The sequence below is a fragment of the Drosophila melanogaster genome, chromosome 2R, assembly GCF_000001215.4.
Source record: "Drosophila melanogaster chromosome 2R".
In the NCBI taxonomy this organism is placed as follows: domain Eukaryota; kingdom Metazoa; phylum Arthropoda; class Insecta; order Diptera; family Drosophilidae; genus Drosophila; species Drosophila melanogaster.
Genome location: NT_033778.4, coordinates 15965693 through 15984073, shown reverse-complemented (window position 1 = coordinate 15984073; position 18381 = coordinate 15965693). Strand labels below are relative to the sequence as shown.

The 18381-nt window shown below is 44.9% G+C and overlaps 1 protein-coding gene across 5 annotated transcripts in view; it reads left to right on the top strand.

Moving 5' to 3' along the window:
• The window catches only part of Strn-Mlck (Stretchin-Mlck), a 42566-nt gene that overhangs the window by 5425 nt on the left and 18760 nt on the right, over window positions 1–18381 (top strand). For 4 of the 5 annotated variants that reach the window (NM_166129.3, NM_001274090.1, NM_001202026.2 and 1 more), the window contains exon 7: window positions 68–14998. In NM_166129.3, the coding sequence (NP_725510.2) occupies window positions 68–14998 (14931 nt within the window). Of the gene's footprint in view, window positions 1–67; window positions 14999–15606; window positions 17481–17543; window positions 18327–18381 lie in introns of those variants that run through there. The other variant, NM_166130.2, reaches the window with a different exon arrangement.

Below are 18381 nucleotides of genomic sequence, written 5' to 3'. Positions count from 1 at the left end.
GTGAGTGGAGTGGAATGATTCAGTTTTACTAGACCTGATATTTATAAAACCTTTATTTTTTTTTTAGTACCTAGGAACTATCGCAAGCCCAGGTTCATGGAGAGTCTGCGCGCCGTGCTCACCGAGGAGGGACTGGTGTCCTTCGAGTGCAAGGTGGTTGGCTTTCCAACGCCCGTGCTCAAGTGGTTCAAGGATGGACACGAACTGAAGCCGGGCGATGTCTACCAGCTGACGGGCACCAACTCATTGGGCACCTACTGCTGCATTGCGCGTAATTGCATGGGTGAAACCAGCAGCACTGCCGTCCTCACCGTGGAGGACATTCAGAACCAGCTGACCGACGAGGAGCGACTTGTCTTCAACCAACAGAATCAGAACCAAGCACCAAAATTTCTAATTGGACTGAAAAGCACGGATGCTAAGATCAACGAACCCTTTCAGTTCAAGGTGGTGGTGAAGGCCACGCCGAATCCAATACTATCCTGGTTCCGGGACGAGCTGCCCATTGATCCGAACGAAAGATATAACCATTATCGGGGTGAAAACGAAGACTGGCTGCTGGACATCAAGTCCGTGGAGTTTGTTGATCAAGCGGAGTGGAAGTGCGTGGCCGTGAATGATTTCGGCACCAGCATCACTTCCTGCTTCCTGAAGCTGCAGATCCCGCGACACTACAAGAAACCCCGCTTCCTGGAATGCCTGCGCGCCGTGCTCACTGAGGAGGGAGCCGTGAATCTGGAGTGCAAGGTCATCGGAGTTCCTCAGCCCGCGCTCAAGTGGTACAAGGATGGGGTGGAGCTGAAACCGGGCGATATTCACCGGATTATTTCTGGACAGGATGGCACCTGCTGCCTGGGCACTTACACGTGTGAAGCGAAGAACTGCATGGGTATCGTTGCCAGTTCGGCCTCGCTTCTGGGCTTTGAGGATGCCCAAAGAAGTCAGCAGCAAAAGAGCGAGCAACTGCACGAAAATGAGTTACAAAGAAATTACTCCCTGTCAACCATCCAGGAGGAGCGCACCTCCCAGCTGTACGAGACGCCAGTCGGAGACATAACCATCGATGAAAAGGGCGACGTGTCCTTCTCCTTCGACGGCAAGGAGGTATCGGTTTCGCTCTACGAGACTCCCGATCTTACGGAGGAGGAAGCCCTAAAGATTGTCGAAATGTATGCCGATCAAATCTCGGAGCATGTTACTGAGCACAACATCGTCGAACTGCCACCACTGCGCTTCGTCAAAGAGACCTCGCAATCGGGAAAACTTCTGATGGAAGCGGTGGTCATCGACATTTCACCTGAATACTTTACAGTCGAGGACGATATGCGAACTGAGGCTGATATGGATGACATTTCCATAAACGAGATCACGGTACACGGCTCTTCCGGAAGGGAAGGCCGAGTGGACCGAGAGACTGAGCAGTATGTTCAGCAATCCTTTGACAAAATGGAGGAGGAACTATCGCTATCAGCGCCAATTCGAAAGCGAAAGAAGTCCAAGCCCACGGAAACGGATGAGTTCTTTAGCTTATCCAAAGCGTCCGGCAGTCAAGGTGATGAGGAGACATCGGAATTGCAAACCTTTGCCAGTGCCCAGATGTCCGCATCACAAAAAGCAGCCTCTGGTGCACAAGCTAGTCCGGAGAAGGACAAGGATTCAGTGGCACCGCCAAAGCGTAAAAAGTCCAAAAAACCCACAGATACCGATTCCTCGAAGACAACAGAGGATGATGCTCGTCTGCAGGATATATCGGGAGCAGTGGGAGACGGACTAATGGTAACTCAATCCTCCCATGCCAAGGTTGTTTCCGATGAGAATGAGATCAATAAAAATCTGATTGCCCTCGTTCCGCTCGCAAAGTTGCTAAAGGTTATCGACAATCATTTGAGTGCCGTCGAGAATGAAGTGATGGAACAGTCCACCATGATGATGACTCCGTCGGCAGCGGATCAGAGCATAGCCATCATCCGCAACATAATCGAGCCCATCAAGCAAATCGAATCGAAATTAAGAGTATACTCTGGCGAGACCCAAATCGACGCCCTCATCCAATCGATGGATGAGGATATTCGACGACTGCACATGGGTCTACAGGTCATTGAAAAGTGCGTGGAGATCGACGAGACTGGAGCCACGCTCATCCAACGCACCAGTGTCTGTATCATTGACAGCGTGGCCGAGCAAATGAAGAGAGCGCTGGAGGAGCTGAAAATCGTTAGTAGGAAGTTTGAATCGGAGTGTCTACGAGCCCAAATCGAACTGACTGCCGATGACATCCAACAGGGATTAGAGATCACGCAGGGCACAATTAAATCACAGGCTCTTCTGCAGGAGGCGCAAGAACTGGAGGCAGCAAAGCATTTTTCGGAAACGGTTGAAAAAATGCAAGAAGTGCCCGATTCCATGTCCTTTGCCACCATTTCGGAGGCCAATCTGCCCAGCGAAGCAAGCGCTCTAAAGGATATTTGTCAGCCGGTGGCAAAGATACAGGAAGCCCTAGAGCGCGTCGAAATGGAATTATCGCTTGAGGAGTCCGAGGAGCAGATCTACAAGAAGGTGCACCAGAAGGTGCTGGAGAGCATTGTGGAGCCGATTAAGCAGCTGCAATCCACACTGCAGTCCATTGAAGATAAGACTGAGTCTCTCGCAGGATCCGAGTCAATTGAGCAGAAAATAAACATGGCCATTTTGGATATCGTTACACCCCCTCTTTTCGAACTCAAAAAGGGTCTAGAAGTAATCCTTAACGAAAAATCAGGAAGTGTGGAGGGAGGAATGCGGACAGTTAGCACAGTGGAATCGATGGTGCCCCCCTTGCAGGAGATTCAAAATGGTCTGGCGCAACTGGGCCAAGAACTGCAAAGTGGTCAGGACTCCGTGCCTCAGGAGCAACTGCGATCTGAGCCAGTAATGGGTGTTGCTGATACCCAGAAGCTCTTACAATCATTTGCCCAGGCTGTCTTACATTTTGAGACGAACATCGAAAGGATCTCTGCCCGACTATCTCCCAACGTTAAGATCCGCTTGCTGAACCTAAAGGATGAACTGTCAGCTCTAATTGGCGCAATTTTGGAAAGAGAAATTACCGGACATCATGTAGAATTGCTGGACAGACTAAAGCGGCCCGTCGACGAGCTAAACTACTGCATCCGTCAGACAGAGGTCAAGAATATGACTGGATCTTTGGCCGACCTGATTGAACCACTGAGTATGTTACAGGAGAACACCCAAAAAGGTCACCAACGCTTGCTAGTCGCTCGGGAACCCGATCAGCAGGCTCTTCAGACCCTGGACAACATACGCAGTCTTATCCGCAACGTGGTCATCGATATAGAAGAGCACGAGTTTAAGATCCTACAGCAAGAGATTCAACAGGATGAGGAGCAAGCGTCGCAGCAGCAGGACAAATCATTCAGCGCGCTGCGGAAAGTGCTGGAGACCAAGGTGTCCCTGGAAGAAGCTGTTGGTAACATAGAAACCCTGCAGGAAGCGTTAAACAAAATTAGTGAAAACCCAAAGGCTTCGGAACGAGTGAAGAGCTCCTCAAACGAAGCCCAAGTGTATCTTCTTCGTATTCTGCAAATTGCTAAAGGACTGGCGACATTTAGCGAGGCAGAAACAACACTCGACGTCAACGAGGCCAATACGACTAGAATTCTTTTCGAGTGTGGCAAAAGTTTTGCTGACTTGGCTAAAGCCCTACACAGTCCCGAATCTTTGACTGAGAGTGAGTTCATAAATGCACTGAATCAGTTTGGTGACATTGTTGGCCAACAGAAGGAGTCAATGGATGAAAAGCTATCCATTGCCAGTCCGCTCTCCAGTCTGATTCATGTGCTCCAAAATCTGAAGCCCCCGCGAGCTTCAATGGAGGATTTATCCACCTTGGATGATGTGTCAGTGCTTAAGTCAGTCGCAGAGTCTTTGCCCACTGATCCGGATGTGGAAGTGCCCAAAGGTACCGAGAAACCATCGACTGTTGCTGTCCTACTGTCCGATTTGAACCAGGGAATCACCTCGGTTCTTTCGCATAGTGAAGATCCTGACGTGGTTTCCCTATCGGGAACAGCTGCACAGCAGGTACAGGCAGCCCTTGTTAAGATGCAAGAGCTGCAAAGTAGCTTGGCAGTGGTTCAGGAAACCAACTTGGTGGAAGCGGCTCATTCGATGTCAGAGGCCAGTCAACAGGGAACTTTCGCCGAGGCGCTCTGCAGCTTGGAACGCTGTGTTCTTCAGGTGGAGGAGTGTATGGCCCACAGTGGCGTCGAGAGTTTGACCGATCTCGAACTGTCCAAGCTCAAGACTTTGGCCACTCCATTGCACGATGTGAGGCAATACTGCGAGCAGATCGATGTGCAACTTTTGGAAAATGTCATTGATATATCTACACACGGAGATATCTCTGAACTTAAGAGCAGTGGTCATCAGCAAACCGTATCAGATCACATCCAGGAAGTAGCCGTTGTGGAGGAAGAGCCCCAAGTGGAGGTTTTCGATATACAACAAGGTGTCGCCAGTGGCATCAAGCAATTAGAAGCCTGTCTGGAAGTTACCCAGACAGATGCCAATAAAGAACTTCAGCAAGTTGGCAAAATAATGGAGCAACTGAAGTCAGATCTGGAGAACATACAGATCGCCCTTGTCACTGATACCGTGCAACAGGAAACCGTTCTGGCCCAAGCGCAAATAGCTCGCACCATGTTCAGATTGAAGGAGTGCTTGGTGCACACGTATGAATCTGGCTTGGTGGACTCCTTGGAGAACGTAGAGAGTGCCTTTGAAGACATACTGCTTTCGTTACCAATTCTGGAAAGTCAGTTGGCCGAGGAAATGTTTGCCAAAATCGAAAAGGCATTTGCTAACTTTGTTGCGTACTGTGAGCGTCCAGAAGCTGTGGACTATCAAAAATTGAAAACTCTAAAGCAACCTATTGAGAATCTAGTGGGTTCAATTGGAGCTGTGGCCGCGCAGCCCACCGTAGATGTCGACAAATCATCTTCGGTTGTTGTTCAGCTTCAGACTAGTCTAATGGCTGCTTTTCGGTGCATAAACGATGTCAGCGAGCAGATTAGTAACGAAGTCTTAGGTGGTCTTTTGAAGACACAAAGCAGCTTAGTGGCTGTCTTTGATTTTATTGAGGGCAATGACAATACAATTCGTGTCATAGAACTTCTACAGGAAATGGATTCGATCACTGCGGAATTGAAGGCATTGTCCGAAATTCATGTTGAACCCACAGTGCCAATCGATATAGGCATAATTATTGAAAACGTTTCGTCTGGAAAGGCGTTCCTTACCGAAATCGAGGAAGGACTTCGAGTTAATAATCCGACATGTATTCTTTTGCTAGATGAAAATACAGACGATATCGCTCAGCTCGAGGCAACTCTTGTGCAAATCGAGAAAGAAATCCTTTCTCAACCGCAACTCAGTCAGATAACCACTAAGCAGTTTGCTCTCATAGATGCACTGCAGCTGCAGATCAGTAATCTTCAGGAAAAACTTAACAAACTGAACGTGTTTCTTTCCGAACTTCAAAGTCAATCGGATGTCTCCTCACCTGAATCAGCTTTGGATACTGACATAGATCTTAAAGAAGGATCTGGAAGCCAGGAAGACATTGAACCCGAGGCTAAAAGACCCAAAATGCTGGAATCCGAGCAACAACTGGATTCTTACAAACAAACCGAAACTCAAGAAGAAGTGCCTAAGGAAACGGATGATGAAACCAAGAAAGATATTGAAGTCGAATCAAAGCTAGAAAACCAAAATGAGTTGGTTGCTAAAAAAGATGAACAGAAGGCAGATAAAGTATCCGAACAAGAAAAACTCCAAGAGAGTAAACAACAAACAGAGGTGGATGATACGCAAAAATCAACTGAAGTTGTATCTCAAAAAGCATCGCCTGAAAATATTTTGGAAGCCTTATCGGAAAAATTATCCCAATCTCCAAACAATGCTACGCAAAATGATGAAATTAAAACAATCATGACAGAATGCCAAGATATTCTTGATAATATTGATAATATCGAAAAAGTTTCAAAGTCTATATTCAAGTTGAGAGAGCACATTGTTCACACCTTTGATGGCAAACCACCAGAGGAACAGACCGAGAAGGAACTTGTTGAAAAACTTATTGAATCCCTCTTCGAATCCTGTCCAGAAGCCACTGAGCACGTTATTCAAACCTACATAAAAGAAATTAAAACCAACATTATTTTAACAAAAGCGGCAATTCAACTTATTGACGATAGCAACTTGTTCACAAAGCCGTCTCTGCTAGTTCCCAAACTGGTAAATCTTGAAAAACTTTCAGAATTAACTCAAACGGTGAAACTTATTGATAAGTCATCGAAAGAAATGATTGGCTTGCAACAGAATTTAATGGATATATTTATTATACTTGATGACCTTCTGGATGAAAGAACAGAAAAAATTAATCCGAAAATAGAGAATATAAAAAAAATATTGCTGAGTGAATATGACTATATTGAGAAAAAAGAAGGACAACTTAATACTGCTGTGGTTAATGGAAAAATTAAATTAATAACTGAAAAGATTCTTGACATTTGTGAAGAGTTCAAACAAATTATTGAAAGTCAAAACCAAAATAAGGATGCAGCAGGAGATATCAAAAAGTCTGAAACTGAAGATGTTGTTGACCATTCAATAGAAAAGAAGATTGAAGAACCCAAGAGATCAGAAAAAAAAGACTTGGATAAGGAATTCCTGGAAGAAAAAGAACTAAAGGCAAGTGCGAAAAAGCAAGGTGATCAGGATATCGAACAGAAGTCCCAGAAACCAGAAGTATCTGAGGTCGTAGCTGAGAAGATATCTGAAGGAAAGATTGAAGAACCAAAGAAACCTGAAGAAATGGACACTGAAGCTAAATCAGAGAAAGCTACAGTCTTGGATAAGCAAGTCCTGGAAGAAAAAGAACTAGAGGCTAGTGCAGAAAAGCAAGGTGATCAGGATGTCGAAAAGAAGTCCCAGAAACCAGAAGTATCTGAGGTCGTAGCTGAGAAGATATCTGAAGAAACAATTGAAGAGCCAAAGAAACCTGAAGTAAAGGACACTGAGATTAAATCAGAGAAAGCCACAGCCTTGGATAAGCAAGTCCTGGAAGAAAAGGAACTAGAGGCTAGTGCACAAAAGCAATGTGATCAGGATGTCGAAAAGAAGTCCCAGAAACCAGAAGTATCTGAGATCGTAGCTGAGAAAATATCTGAAAAAACAATTGAAGAGCCAAAGAAACCTGAAGTAAAGGACACTGAGATTAAATCAGAGAAAGCCACAGCCTTGGATAAGCAAGTCCTGGAAGAAAAGGAACTAGAGGCTAGTGCACAAAAGCAAGGTGATCAGGATGTCGAAAAGAAGTCCCAGAAACCAGAAGTATCTGAGGTCGTAGCTGAGAAAATATCTGAAGAAACAATTGAAGAGCCAAAGAAACCTGAAGTAAAGGAAACTGAGGTTAAATCAGAGAAAGCTACAGTCTTGGATAAGCAAGTCCTGGAAGAAAAGGAACTAGAGGCTAGTGCACAAAAGCAAGGTGATCAGGATGTCGAAAAGAAGTTCCAGAAAGCAGAAGTATCTGAGGTCGTAGCTGAGAAGATATCTGAAGAAACAATTGAAGAGCCAAAGAAACCTGAAGTAAAGGACACTGAGATTAAATCAGAGAAAGCCACAGCCTTGGATAAGCAAGTCCTGGAAGAAAAGGAACTAGAGGCTAGTGCACAAAAGCAAGGTGATCAGGATGTCGAAAAGAAGTCCCAGAAACCAGAAGTATCTGAAGTCATAGCTGAGAAGATATCTGAGGAAAAGATTGAAGAACCAAAGAAACCTGAAGAAAAGGAAACTGAGGTTAAATCAGAGAAAGCTACAGTCTTGGATAAGCAAGTCCTGGAAGAAAAGGAACTAGAGGCTAGTGCACAAAAGCAAGGTGATCAGGATGTCGAGAAAAGGTCCCAGAAACCAGAAGTATCTGAGGTCGTAGCTGAGAAGGTATCTGAAGGAAAGATTGAAGAACCAAAGAAACCTGAAGTAAAGGAAACAGAAGCTAAATCAGAGAAAGCCACAACTTTGGATATGCAAGTCCTGGAAGAAAGAGAACTAGAGGCTAGTGCACAAAAGCAAGGTGATCAGGATGTCGAAAAGAAGTCCCAGAAACCAGAAGTATCTGAAGTCATAGCTGAGAAGATATCTGAAGAAAAGATTGAAGAACCAAAGAAACCTGAAGAAAAGGAAACTGAGGTTAAATCAGAGAAAGCTACAGTCTTGGATAAGCAAGTCCTGGAAGAAAAAGAACTAGAGGCTAGTGCACAAAAGCAAGGTGATCAGGATGTCGAAAAGAAGTCCCAGAAACCAGAAGTATCTGAGGTCGTAGCTGAGAAGGTATCTGAAGGAAAGATTGAAGAACCAAAGAAACCTGAAGTAAAGGAAACTGAGGTTAAATCAGAGAAAGCCACAACTTTGGATAAGCAAGTCCTGGAAGAAAAAGAACTAGAGGCTAGTGCACAAAAGCAAGGTGATCAGGATGGAAAATCTCGAGATGATATTATTAAAACATTGAAAGAAAGGCTCACAGAATTATCCAAGGCATTAGGATCTAGTGTCGATGAAATTTTGAGAGAAAGTCGGGAAATTGTCAATAACCTTGAAGATGATAAGGTAGTGGCAAAACATTTATTCAAATTAAGAGACCATATAGTTCACACCTATGACGGAAAAAGAGGAGAAGAAAATAAAGAAAAAGAACTCTTCGAATCCTTTATTGAATTGTTGTGTGAGGCCTCCCCTGAAGCAGCTGAGAAAGTAAAACTCAACTATCTTAAGGAAATTAAAACCAATGTGATTTTAACAAAAGCTACTATTCAACTTATCGACGACTCTAACATGTTCACCAAACCGTCCTTATTAATCCCCAAACTTTTAAATTTGGAGAGAGTTGCCGTTAAAATTCAATCAGAAACATATGTTGATAAGTCATCGGAAAAAATGATTAGTTTGCAACAGAGTCTTATGGATATTTTCGTAATTCTTGATGACTTTTTAGATGACGAGACGGAAGTTTTAAAACCAAAAATTGAAAATATTAAAACAACGTTGCTCAGTGACTATGATTATATTGAAAAAAAAGATGGACCCCTCTTAACGGCTGTAATAAATGGAAAGATTAATGTTGTATCCCAACATATCTTAACTATTATTGAAGAAGTTAAACAATTGACTGAAAATCATGATCAAAAGGAAAAAGACGTGTCCAACGCGGAGGCGGATAATTTCGCCGACGAAAAGCGAGAAGAAAGTCAAAAGGAGGAGATTAAGGACTCTGAAGCAAAGCACAAGAAATCGAAGGTTTCGGAGAAGAAATCAATCGAAGAAGAGAAACTTGAAGACAAGAAAGAAAAACAGACGGAGTCTGCTATTGATGAAAAATCCCAAAAGGCTGAGGTGTCCGAAATTGTCTCCGAAAAGATTACTGATGAGAAGGCACAAGAAAGCCAAAAGAAGGAGGTTAAGGGTTCTGAAGCCAAGCCTAAGAAAGCAAAGGTCTTGGAGAAGAAATCAATCGAAGAAGAGAAACTTGAAGACAAGAAAGAAAAACAGACAGAGTCTGCTATTGATGAAAAATCCCAAAAGGCTGAGGTGTCCGAAATTGTCTCCGAAAAGATTACTGATGAGAAGGCACAAGAAAGCCAAAAGAAGGAGGTTAAGGATTCTGAAGCCAAGCCTAAGAAGGCAAAGGTCTTGGAGAAGAAATCAATCGAAGAAGCGAAACTTGAAGACAAGAAAGAAACACAGACGGACTCTGCTATTGATGAAAAATCCCAAAAGGCTGAGGTGTCCGAAACTGTCTCCGAAAAGATTACTGATGAGAAGGCACAAGAAAGTCAAAAGGAGGAGGTTAAGGATTCTGAAGCCAAGCCTAAGAAGGCAAAGGTCTTGGAGAAGAAATCAATCGAAGAAGAGAAACTTGAAGACAAGAAAGAAAAACAGACGGAGTCTGCTATTGATGAAAAATCCCAAAAGGCTGAGGTGTCCGAAATTGTCTCCGAAAAGATTACTGATGAGAAGGCACAAGAAAGCCAAAAGAAGGAGGTTAAGGATTCTGAAGCCAAGCCTAAGAAGGCAAAGGTCTTGGAGAAGAAATCAATCGAAGAAGAGAAACTTGAAGACAAGAAAGAAACACAGACGGACTCTGCTATTGATGAAAAATCCCAAAAGGCTGAGGTGTCCGAAATTGTCTCCGAAAAGATTACTGATGAGAAGGCACAAGAAAGTCAAAAGGAGGAGGTTAAGGATTCTGAAGCCAAGCCTAAGAAGGCAAAGGTCTTGGAGAAGAAATCAATCGAAGAAGAGAAACTTGAAGACAAGAAAGAAAAACAGACGGAGTCTGCTATTGATGAAAAATCCCAAAAGGCTGAGGTGTCCGAAATTGTCTCCGAAAAGATTACTGATGAGAAGGCACAAGAAAGCCAAAAGAAGGAGGTTAAGGGTTCTGAAGCCAAGCCTAAGAAAGCAAAGGTCTTGGAGAAGAAATCAATCGAAGAAGAGAAACTTGAAGACAAGAAAGAAAAACAGACAGAGTCTGCTATTGATGAAAAATCCCAAAAGGCTGAGGTGTCCGAAATTGTCTCCGAAAAGATTACTGATGAGAAGGCACAAGAAAGTCAAATGGAGGAGGTTAAGGATTCTGAAGCCAAGCCTAAGAAGGCAAAGGTCTTGGAGAAGAAATCAATCGAAGAAGAGAAACTTGAAAACAAGAAAGAAAAACAGACGGAGTCTGCTATTGATGAAAAATCCCAAAAGGCTGAGGTGTCCGAAATTGTCTCCGAAAAGATTACTGATGAGAAGGCACAAGAAAGCCAAAAGAAGGAGGTTAAGGATTCTGAAGCCAAGCCTAAGAAAGCAAAGGTCTTGGAGAAGAAATCAATCGAAGAAGAGAAACTTGAAGACAAGAAAGAAAAACAGACGGAGTCTGCTATTGATGAAAAATCCCAAAAGGCTGAGGTGTCCGAAATTGTCTCCGAAAATATTACTGATGAGAAGGCACAAGAAAGCCAAAAGAAGGAGGTTAAGGATTCTGAAGCCAAGCCTAAGAAAGCAAAGGTCTTGGAGAAGAAATCAATCGAAGAAGAGAAACTTGAAGACAAGAAAGAAACACAGACGGACTCTGCTATTGATGAAAAATCCCAAAAGGCTGAGGTGTCCGAAATTGTCTCCGAAAAGATTACTGATGAGAAGGCACAAGAAAGTCAAAAGGAGGAGGTTAAGGATTCTGAAGCCAAGCCTAAGAAGGCAAAGGTCTTGGAGAAGAAATCAATCGAAGAAGAGAAACTTGAAGACAAGAAAGAAAAACAGACGGAGTCTGCTATTGATGAAAAATCCCAAAAGGCTGAGGTGTCCGAAATTGTCTCCGAAAATATTACTGATGAGAAGGCACAAGAAAGCCAAAAGAAGGAGGTTAAGGATTCTGAAGCCAAGCCTAAGAAAGCAAAGGTCTTGGAGAAGAAATCAATCGAAGAAGAGAAACTTGAAGACAAGAAAGAAAAACAGACGGAGTCTGCTATTGATGAAAAATCCCAAAAGGCTGAGGTGTCCGAAATTGTCTCCGAAAAGATTACTGAAGAGAAGGCACAAGAAAGCCAAAAGAAGGAGGTTAAGGATTCTAAAGCCAAGCCTAAGAAAGCAAAGGTCTTGGAGAAGAAATCAATCGAAGAAGCGAAACTTGAAGACAAGAAAGAAACACAGACGGACTCTGCTATTGATGAAAAATCCCAAAAGGCTGAGGTGTCCGAAATTGTCTCCGAAAAGATTACTGATGAGAAGGCACAAGAAAGTCAAAAGGAGGAGGTTAAGGATTCTGAAGCCAAGCCTAAGAAGGCAAAGGTCTTGGAGAAGAAATCAATCGAAGAAGAGAAACTTGAAAACAAGAAAGAAAAACAGACGGAGTCTGCTATTGATGAAAAATCCCAAAAGGCTGAGGTGTCCGAAATTGTCTCCGAAAAGATTACTGATGAGAAGGCACAAGAAAGCCAAAAGAAGGAGGTTAAGGGTTCTGAAGCTAAGCCTAAGAAAGCAAAGGTCTTGGAGAAGAAATCAATCGAAGAAGAGAAACTTGAAGACAAGAAAGAAAAACAGACGGAGTCTGCTATTGATGAAAAATCCCAAAAGGCTGAGGTGTCCGAAATTGTCTCCGAAAAGATTACTGATGAGAAGGCACAAGAAAGTCAAAAGGAGGAGGTTAAGGATTCTGAAGCCAAGCCTAAGAAAGCAAAGGTCTTGGAGAAGAAATCAATCGAAGAAGCGAAACTTGAAGACAAGAAAGAAACACAGACGGACTCTGCTATTGATGAAAAATCCCAAAAGGCTGAGGTGTCCGAAATTGTCTCCGAAAAGATTACTGATGAGAAGGCACAAGAAAGTCAAAAGGAGGAGGTTAAGGATTCTGAAGCCAAGCCTAAGAAAGCAAAGGTCTTGGAGAAGAAATCAATCGAAGAAGCGAAACTTGAAGACAAGAAAGAAACACAGACGGACTCTGCTATTGATGAAAAATCCCAAAAGGCTGAGGTGTCCGAAATTGTCTCCGAAAAGATTACTGATGAGAAGGCACAAGAAAGTCAAAAGGAGGAGGTTAAGGATTCTGAAGCCAAGCCTAAGAAAGCAAAGGTCTTGGAGAAGAAATCAATCGAAGAAGAGAAACTTGAAGACAAGAAAGAAAAACAGACGGAGTCTGCTATTGATGAAAAATCCCAAAAGGCTGAGGTGTCCGAAATTGTCTCCGAAAAGATTACTGATGAGAAGGCACAAGAAAGTCAAATGGAGGAGGTTAAGGATTCTGAAGCCAAGCCTAAGAAAGCAAAGGTCTTGGAGAAGAAATCAATCGAAGAAGCGAAACTTGAAGACAAGAAAGAAACACAGACGGACTCTGCTATTGATGAAAAATCCCAAAAGGCTGAGGTGTCCGAAATTGTCTCCGAAAAGATTACTGATGAGAAGGCACAAGAAAGTCAAAAGGAGGAGGTTAAGGATTCTGAAGCCAAGCCTAAGAAAGCAAAGGTCTTGGAGAAGAAATCAATCGAAGAAGAGAAACTTGAAGACAAGAAAGAAAAACAGACAGAGTCTGCTATTGATGAAAAATCCCAAAAGGCTGAGGTGTCCGAAATTGTCTCCGAAAAGATTACTGATGAGAAGGCACAAGAAAGCCAAAAGAAGGAGGTTAAGGGTTCTGAAGCCAAGCCTAAGAAAGCAAAGGTCTTGGAGAAGAAATCAATCGAAGAAGAGAAACTTGAAGACAAGAAAGAAAAACAGACGGAGTCTGCTATTGATGAAAAATCCCAAAAGGCTGAGGTGTCCGAAATTGTCTCCGAAAAGATTACTGATGAGAAGGCACAAGAAAGCCAAAAGAAGGAGGTTAAGGATTCTGAAGCCAAGCCTAAGAAGGCAAAGGTCTTGGAGAAGAAATCAATCGAAGAAGAGAAACTTGAAAACAAGAAAGAAAAACAGACGGAGTCTGCTATTGATGAAAAATCCCAAAAGGCTGAGGTGTCCGAAATTGTCTCCGAAAAGATTACTGATGAGAAGGCACAAGAAAGCCAAAAGAAGGAGGTTAAGGATTCTGAAGCCAAGCCTAAGAAAGCAAAGGTCTTGGAGAAGAAATCAATCGAAGAAGAGAAACTTGAAGACAAGAAAGAAAAACAGACGGAGTCTGCTATTGATGAAAAATTCCAAAAGGCTGAGGTGTCCGAAACTGTCTCCGAAAAGATTACTGATGAGAAGGCAGAAGAAAGCCGAAAGGAGGAGGTTAAGGACTCTGAAGCCAAGCCTAAGAAAGCAAAGGTCTTGGAGAAGAAATCAATCGAAGAAGAGAAACTTGAAGACAAGAAAGAAAAACAGACAGAGTCTGCTATTGATGAAAAATCCCAAAAGGCTGAGGTGTCCGAAACTGTCTCCGAAAAGATTACTGATGAGAAGGCACAAGAAAGCCAAAAGAAGGAGGTTAAGGATTCTGAAGCCAAGCCTAAGAAAGCAAAGATTTTGGAGAAGAAATCAATCGAAATAGAGAAATTGGATGAAAAGAAAGAAAAGCAGACGGAGACTAAGGTTGCCACTGATACCAAATCCCAAACGGTTGAGGTTTCCGAAATCGTTTTGGAAAAGATATCGGAAGAAAAGGCAGAAGAAAGCCAAAAGGTTGAACTTAAGGACTCTGAGGCCAAATCAAAGAAGGCAAAGGTCCTGGAAAAGAAGTCAACCTTGAAAGAGAAACTCGATGAGAATGATAAAAAACAGAAGGAGGATGGCGCTACTAACAAATCCCAAAAGGCAGAGGCTGCTGATGTTGTTCCCGAAAAAATATCTGAAGAGAAGGTTGCTGAAATAAAAACTCCTGAACCTATGGACTCAAAGGCTAAATCTAAACCAGATGGATTACCTGCCGATGAAAAGAGTCACGGGGCTAAGGTTTCTGAATCTGTTCCTGTAAAGAATGAAGCTGAGAAAACAGATCAACTTTCAGCAAAGAAACCAACTGTTCTGGATGAGGATCTGGTTGTTCCAAAACGAAAGCCATATTTGGCTGAACAAACTGCAGATTCTATTAGCCTGCAAACGTACAAGTCCATGGACTCCGAGTACAAGGACCGAAAGGAATCCCGAAGTGCCAAGCGGAAGCCCACGGTTGACATCCAACTAACCAATCGAAACACGGCGTCTGGCAGCGACCTCAAGCTGACTTGTGGCCTATCGGGTCACGAGATGAATGTGCAATGGTTCAAGGATAATTGCCCCATCGAGAACGGTGCCAAGTACAGGAGAACATTGAACGACGGACTGTCGTGCCTTGAAATCAAATCGGCCGAACTGGGTGACTCTGGCATTTACCGATGCATAGCGTCCAATCAAAATGGAGAAGTCGAAACTAGCTGTCTTGTGACTATATACGAAGCACCTTCAAGTAAATTTGGCACTCCGCCCATATTTACACGCAACATTAGAGGTAAGTGCCAATTGTGCCCCATCTACCTAGTGATCCAATGCCCGAATTTCAAACTTAATTAGTGCTGCATTGCTTTGAATTCGCATTATGCACCTTGCATTTGCATCTCTAGCTATATGTATATATATATATATATAGTATATGTGTGTAGTATAGAGCTAGTATATAGGAAACTAGTTTGTAAGGCTAGAATAAGTCGCGTTCTTTATGATATGTCGGGCGTATTTACTTGACTAACAAATCGGTTCGCACTTTCGGTTCTCAAATATGGCAAGTGATCAATGATTAAGGTAAACGATGCACTTTATCATCGCATTTAAATAGATCCGCCCATTAAAAATAGCTAATTCAATTCGAATGGATGCGGTGCTTACACTTATATAACTTCGTTTACTGTCTGCATTCAATTAAAAAGTGCCTGCTACTTAAATAGAATCACATTTTGGCAAATCAATGTTGCATGCGTGTGTATGTGCGACATCGGCAGCGAACAAAACAGAATTCGTAAAATTGTTTTTAGCATTAACAATCGATTTTGGGGGACTAGGATCGATCGATTCGAGAAGTGGGAATGTGTTTTCGAAATTTTCACCACGTTCGGTGACAGTCGTGAATCTTCTTTTGCATCGAACGGACGTCTCACGTCCTAAAAAATCTCGATCGAACCGTTGCGGGCTATATATATTGATTATCACAGTCATATACATATACGACTCGGACGGATAAAATTCTTTTCGGTTCTCATTTACGAATTATATCCTTCCAAAACCGAAAGAGACCGTACGAAAACGATCCGAAATGGGAGAAACCGAGAACGGAGATATCGAGCCACGGGCCTCCGCCGAACCGGAGGCGGCATCCGCCCAGGATACGCTGCAGGTGCCAACGCAAAAGAAGCGCAAGCTTAAGTCACCAACTCCAGGAAGCCTTCGCGGACGCAGTGCCACGCCCATTCATGGCCGGAGCCAGACTCCGTTTACGCTGTACATGACGCGGCGCAGTGCCACACCTTCGACATGGCGCAGCATAACTCCGTTCCTGAAGCGCGAGGAGAAGGAGAAGACACCATTCGAGCTGGGAAGGGATATCAAGAGCCAGACCACCTGCAACATCGCCGTCTTCGATCGCGCCCTCGTTATGGATATTTCCGAGCCGTTGGATGTGCAAAAGCCCGTGCGTTACATAACTTCCGACTTGTCGGTAATCGATCGCGCTGCCGTAATGGATGTGTCCAACGTTGAGGTTATCTACGTTGTGGAGGAATACGAGGAGGTCGAGGAGGAGGAAATCATTGAGGAGGTCAAGCCAAAGAAGAAGGAGAAGAAGGCTAGGAAGCCGCGTGCCCAGCGCAAGTCCATTGACAAGGACATGAGTCCTTCCGGAGCCGAAGATGGCGACGATTTGGGTGACTTTGGCGGCGATGACAGGGAGGATAGCGTTGACCTCGACGACGGCGATGAGCCGGTGAAGAAGGGCAAGAAGAAGGCACCGCCCAAAAAGAAGGAGAAAAAAGAGAAGTCGCCCAGTCCGAAATTGACCTTGAAACTGGAGATCGGCGGTGGCCAGAAGGCCAGCAAGAAGATGTTCGAGCAACAGCAGCAGCAGGCCAAGCCGCCGCCAAAGAAGAGCAAGATGGTGCTCCAGATGGAGGAGCAGGCAAAGGCAGCTGCCAAGGCCGCCGAGGAGGCAGCTGCTAGGGCCAAGCCCAAGGGTGAGACCTTTGAGGAGCGCCAGAAGCGTCTGCAAGCCGAAAAGGAGGAGCAGGAGCGCCTGGAGGCCGAGCAACGGGCCCAGGAAGAGGCTGAGGCGGAGGCAGAAGCGGAGGCCGAGGAAGACGAGGAGGATCCATCTAATGTCGGCGAGGAGGGTGAAGAAGGCACTGAGGCCGGATACGGAGATGAGGATCAGGAACAGGAATATCCTGAAGACGAAATCGAAGCCGAGCCTGAAGAGGATACCAAGAAAAAGGAAAAGCGTCGCGGCAGCGACTCCTCGGACGACTTTGTCCGCCCCGATCCCCACGAGGAGGAGCGCTGGCAGCGCATTGCCGCCGTCGAGGGCGAGGAGTTCATGCAGCAGATGCGCAAATATAGCCAGGCCAAGCGGATCAGTGAGAAGGAGCGCGACGCCGACTGGCAGCGTCGCCGGGAGCAGGCCCGCAATCCCAAGTTCATCAATTTCCTGTCTGACCGAGCCGTTGAAGCCGGTCAAAGTGTGCGCTTGGCCTGCGCCGTGGATGGTCCGGAGTTGTCGGTTAAGTGGTACCACAATCGCAAGCAGCTGGAGCGCGATGGCTGCCATCGCATCATCAATAACAATAACATTCTGGTGTTGGAGGTGCTTAACACCACCATCTTGGACTCCGGCGAATACTCGTGCGTGATCTCGAACCAGAACGATGAGACGAGCTCGTCGTGCATTGTGACCATCTATGAAATTTTCAAGGACGAACCCAAACCCCCTTCCATTCAGTATATCAAAGGTATTTGTCGGGATTTGTGGCGATTGCTGACCACCCTAAGTGCTTAAAAATTGACCATTTCAGAGTACTACCATCTACGTGACGATGAGCTGACCATCGAGTGTCACGTGCACGGCTATCCCCGGCCTGTGATCACGTGGTGGCGCGGCTGCTTCCAGGTGAAGCCCAGCTACAAGTTCACCATGCTGGAGGAGGCGCACGGTGTGTGCAAGTTGCTCATCTACAAGCCGGGCAACAAGGATGGCGGCATCTACACGATGAAAGCGATCAATTCCAGTGGCGAGGTGCAGATTAACCATACGGTCGAGGTGGCCCGTAACCTGCACTACCACGTACCCGGCATCTTCCATGCCCGCGACAAGATTCAGCTAGACAGTTTGAAGCAGGCCAAGAAGGCCATGGAGGCGGCCCTTAAGTCGAAGGCCGACTCCGATCAGAGGCGTGCGGAGGCGGAGGAGGAGCAGGCGCGCCTGCATCCTGTCAAGGCCACGCCGGAGAGATTGGTGCCCGCCAAGCAGAAGCTGGCCTTTGCCACTCAGCTGCGCGATCGCATGGCGCTCGAGGGCTCAACTATTAAGTTTGTGGCCACTGTGATTGGACCCGATCCAAATACCCGCTGGATGAAGGACGACAAGTGGGTGGTTGTGGGTGGCAATATCAAAAACCTGTCCGAGGAGGGCAAGGCCATCCTGGAGGTGGGCAACGTTACATCCGCCGACTCTGGCGTTTACAAGTGTGTGGCCAAAAACGATCTCAGCGAGATCGAGACATCCTGCTACTTCAAGGTGTACGCGGCACAGGCGGATGGCGATGAATCTGAACCCATTTTCGCCCTACCCCTCCGAGGTATTTCAACCCCATTCTGTAGATATGTGTGTGTGTGCACTGTGGCCAAGTGTTA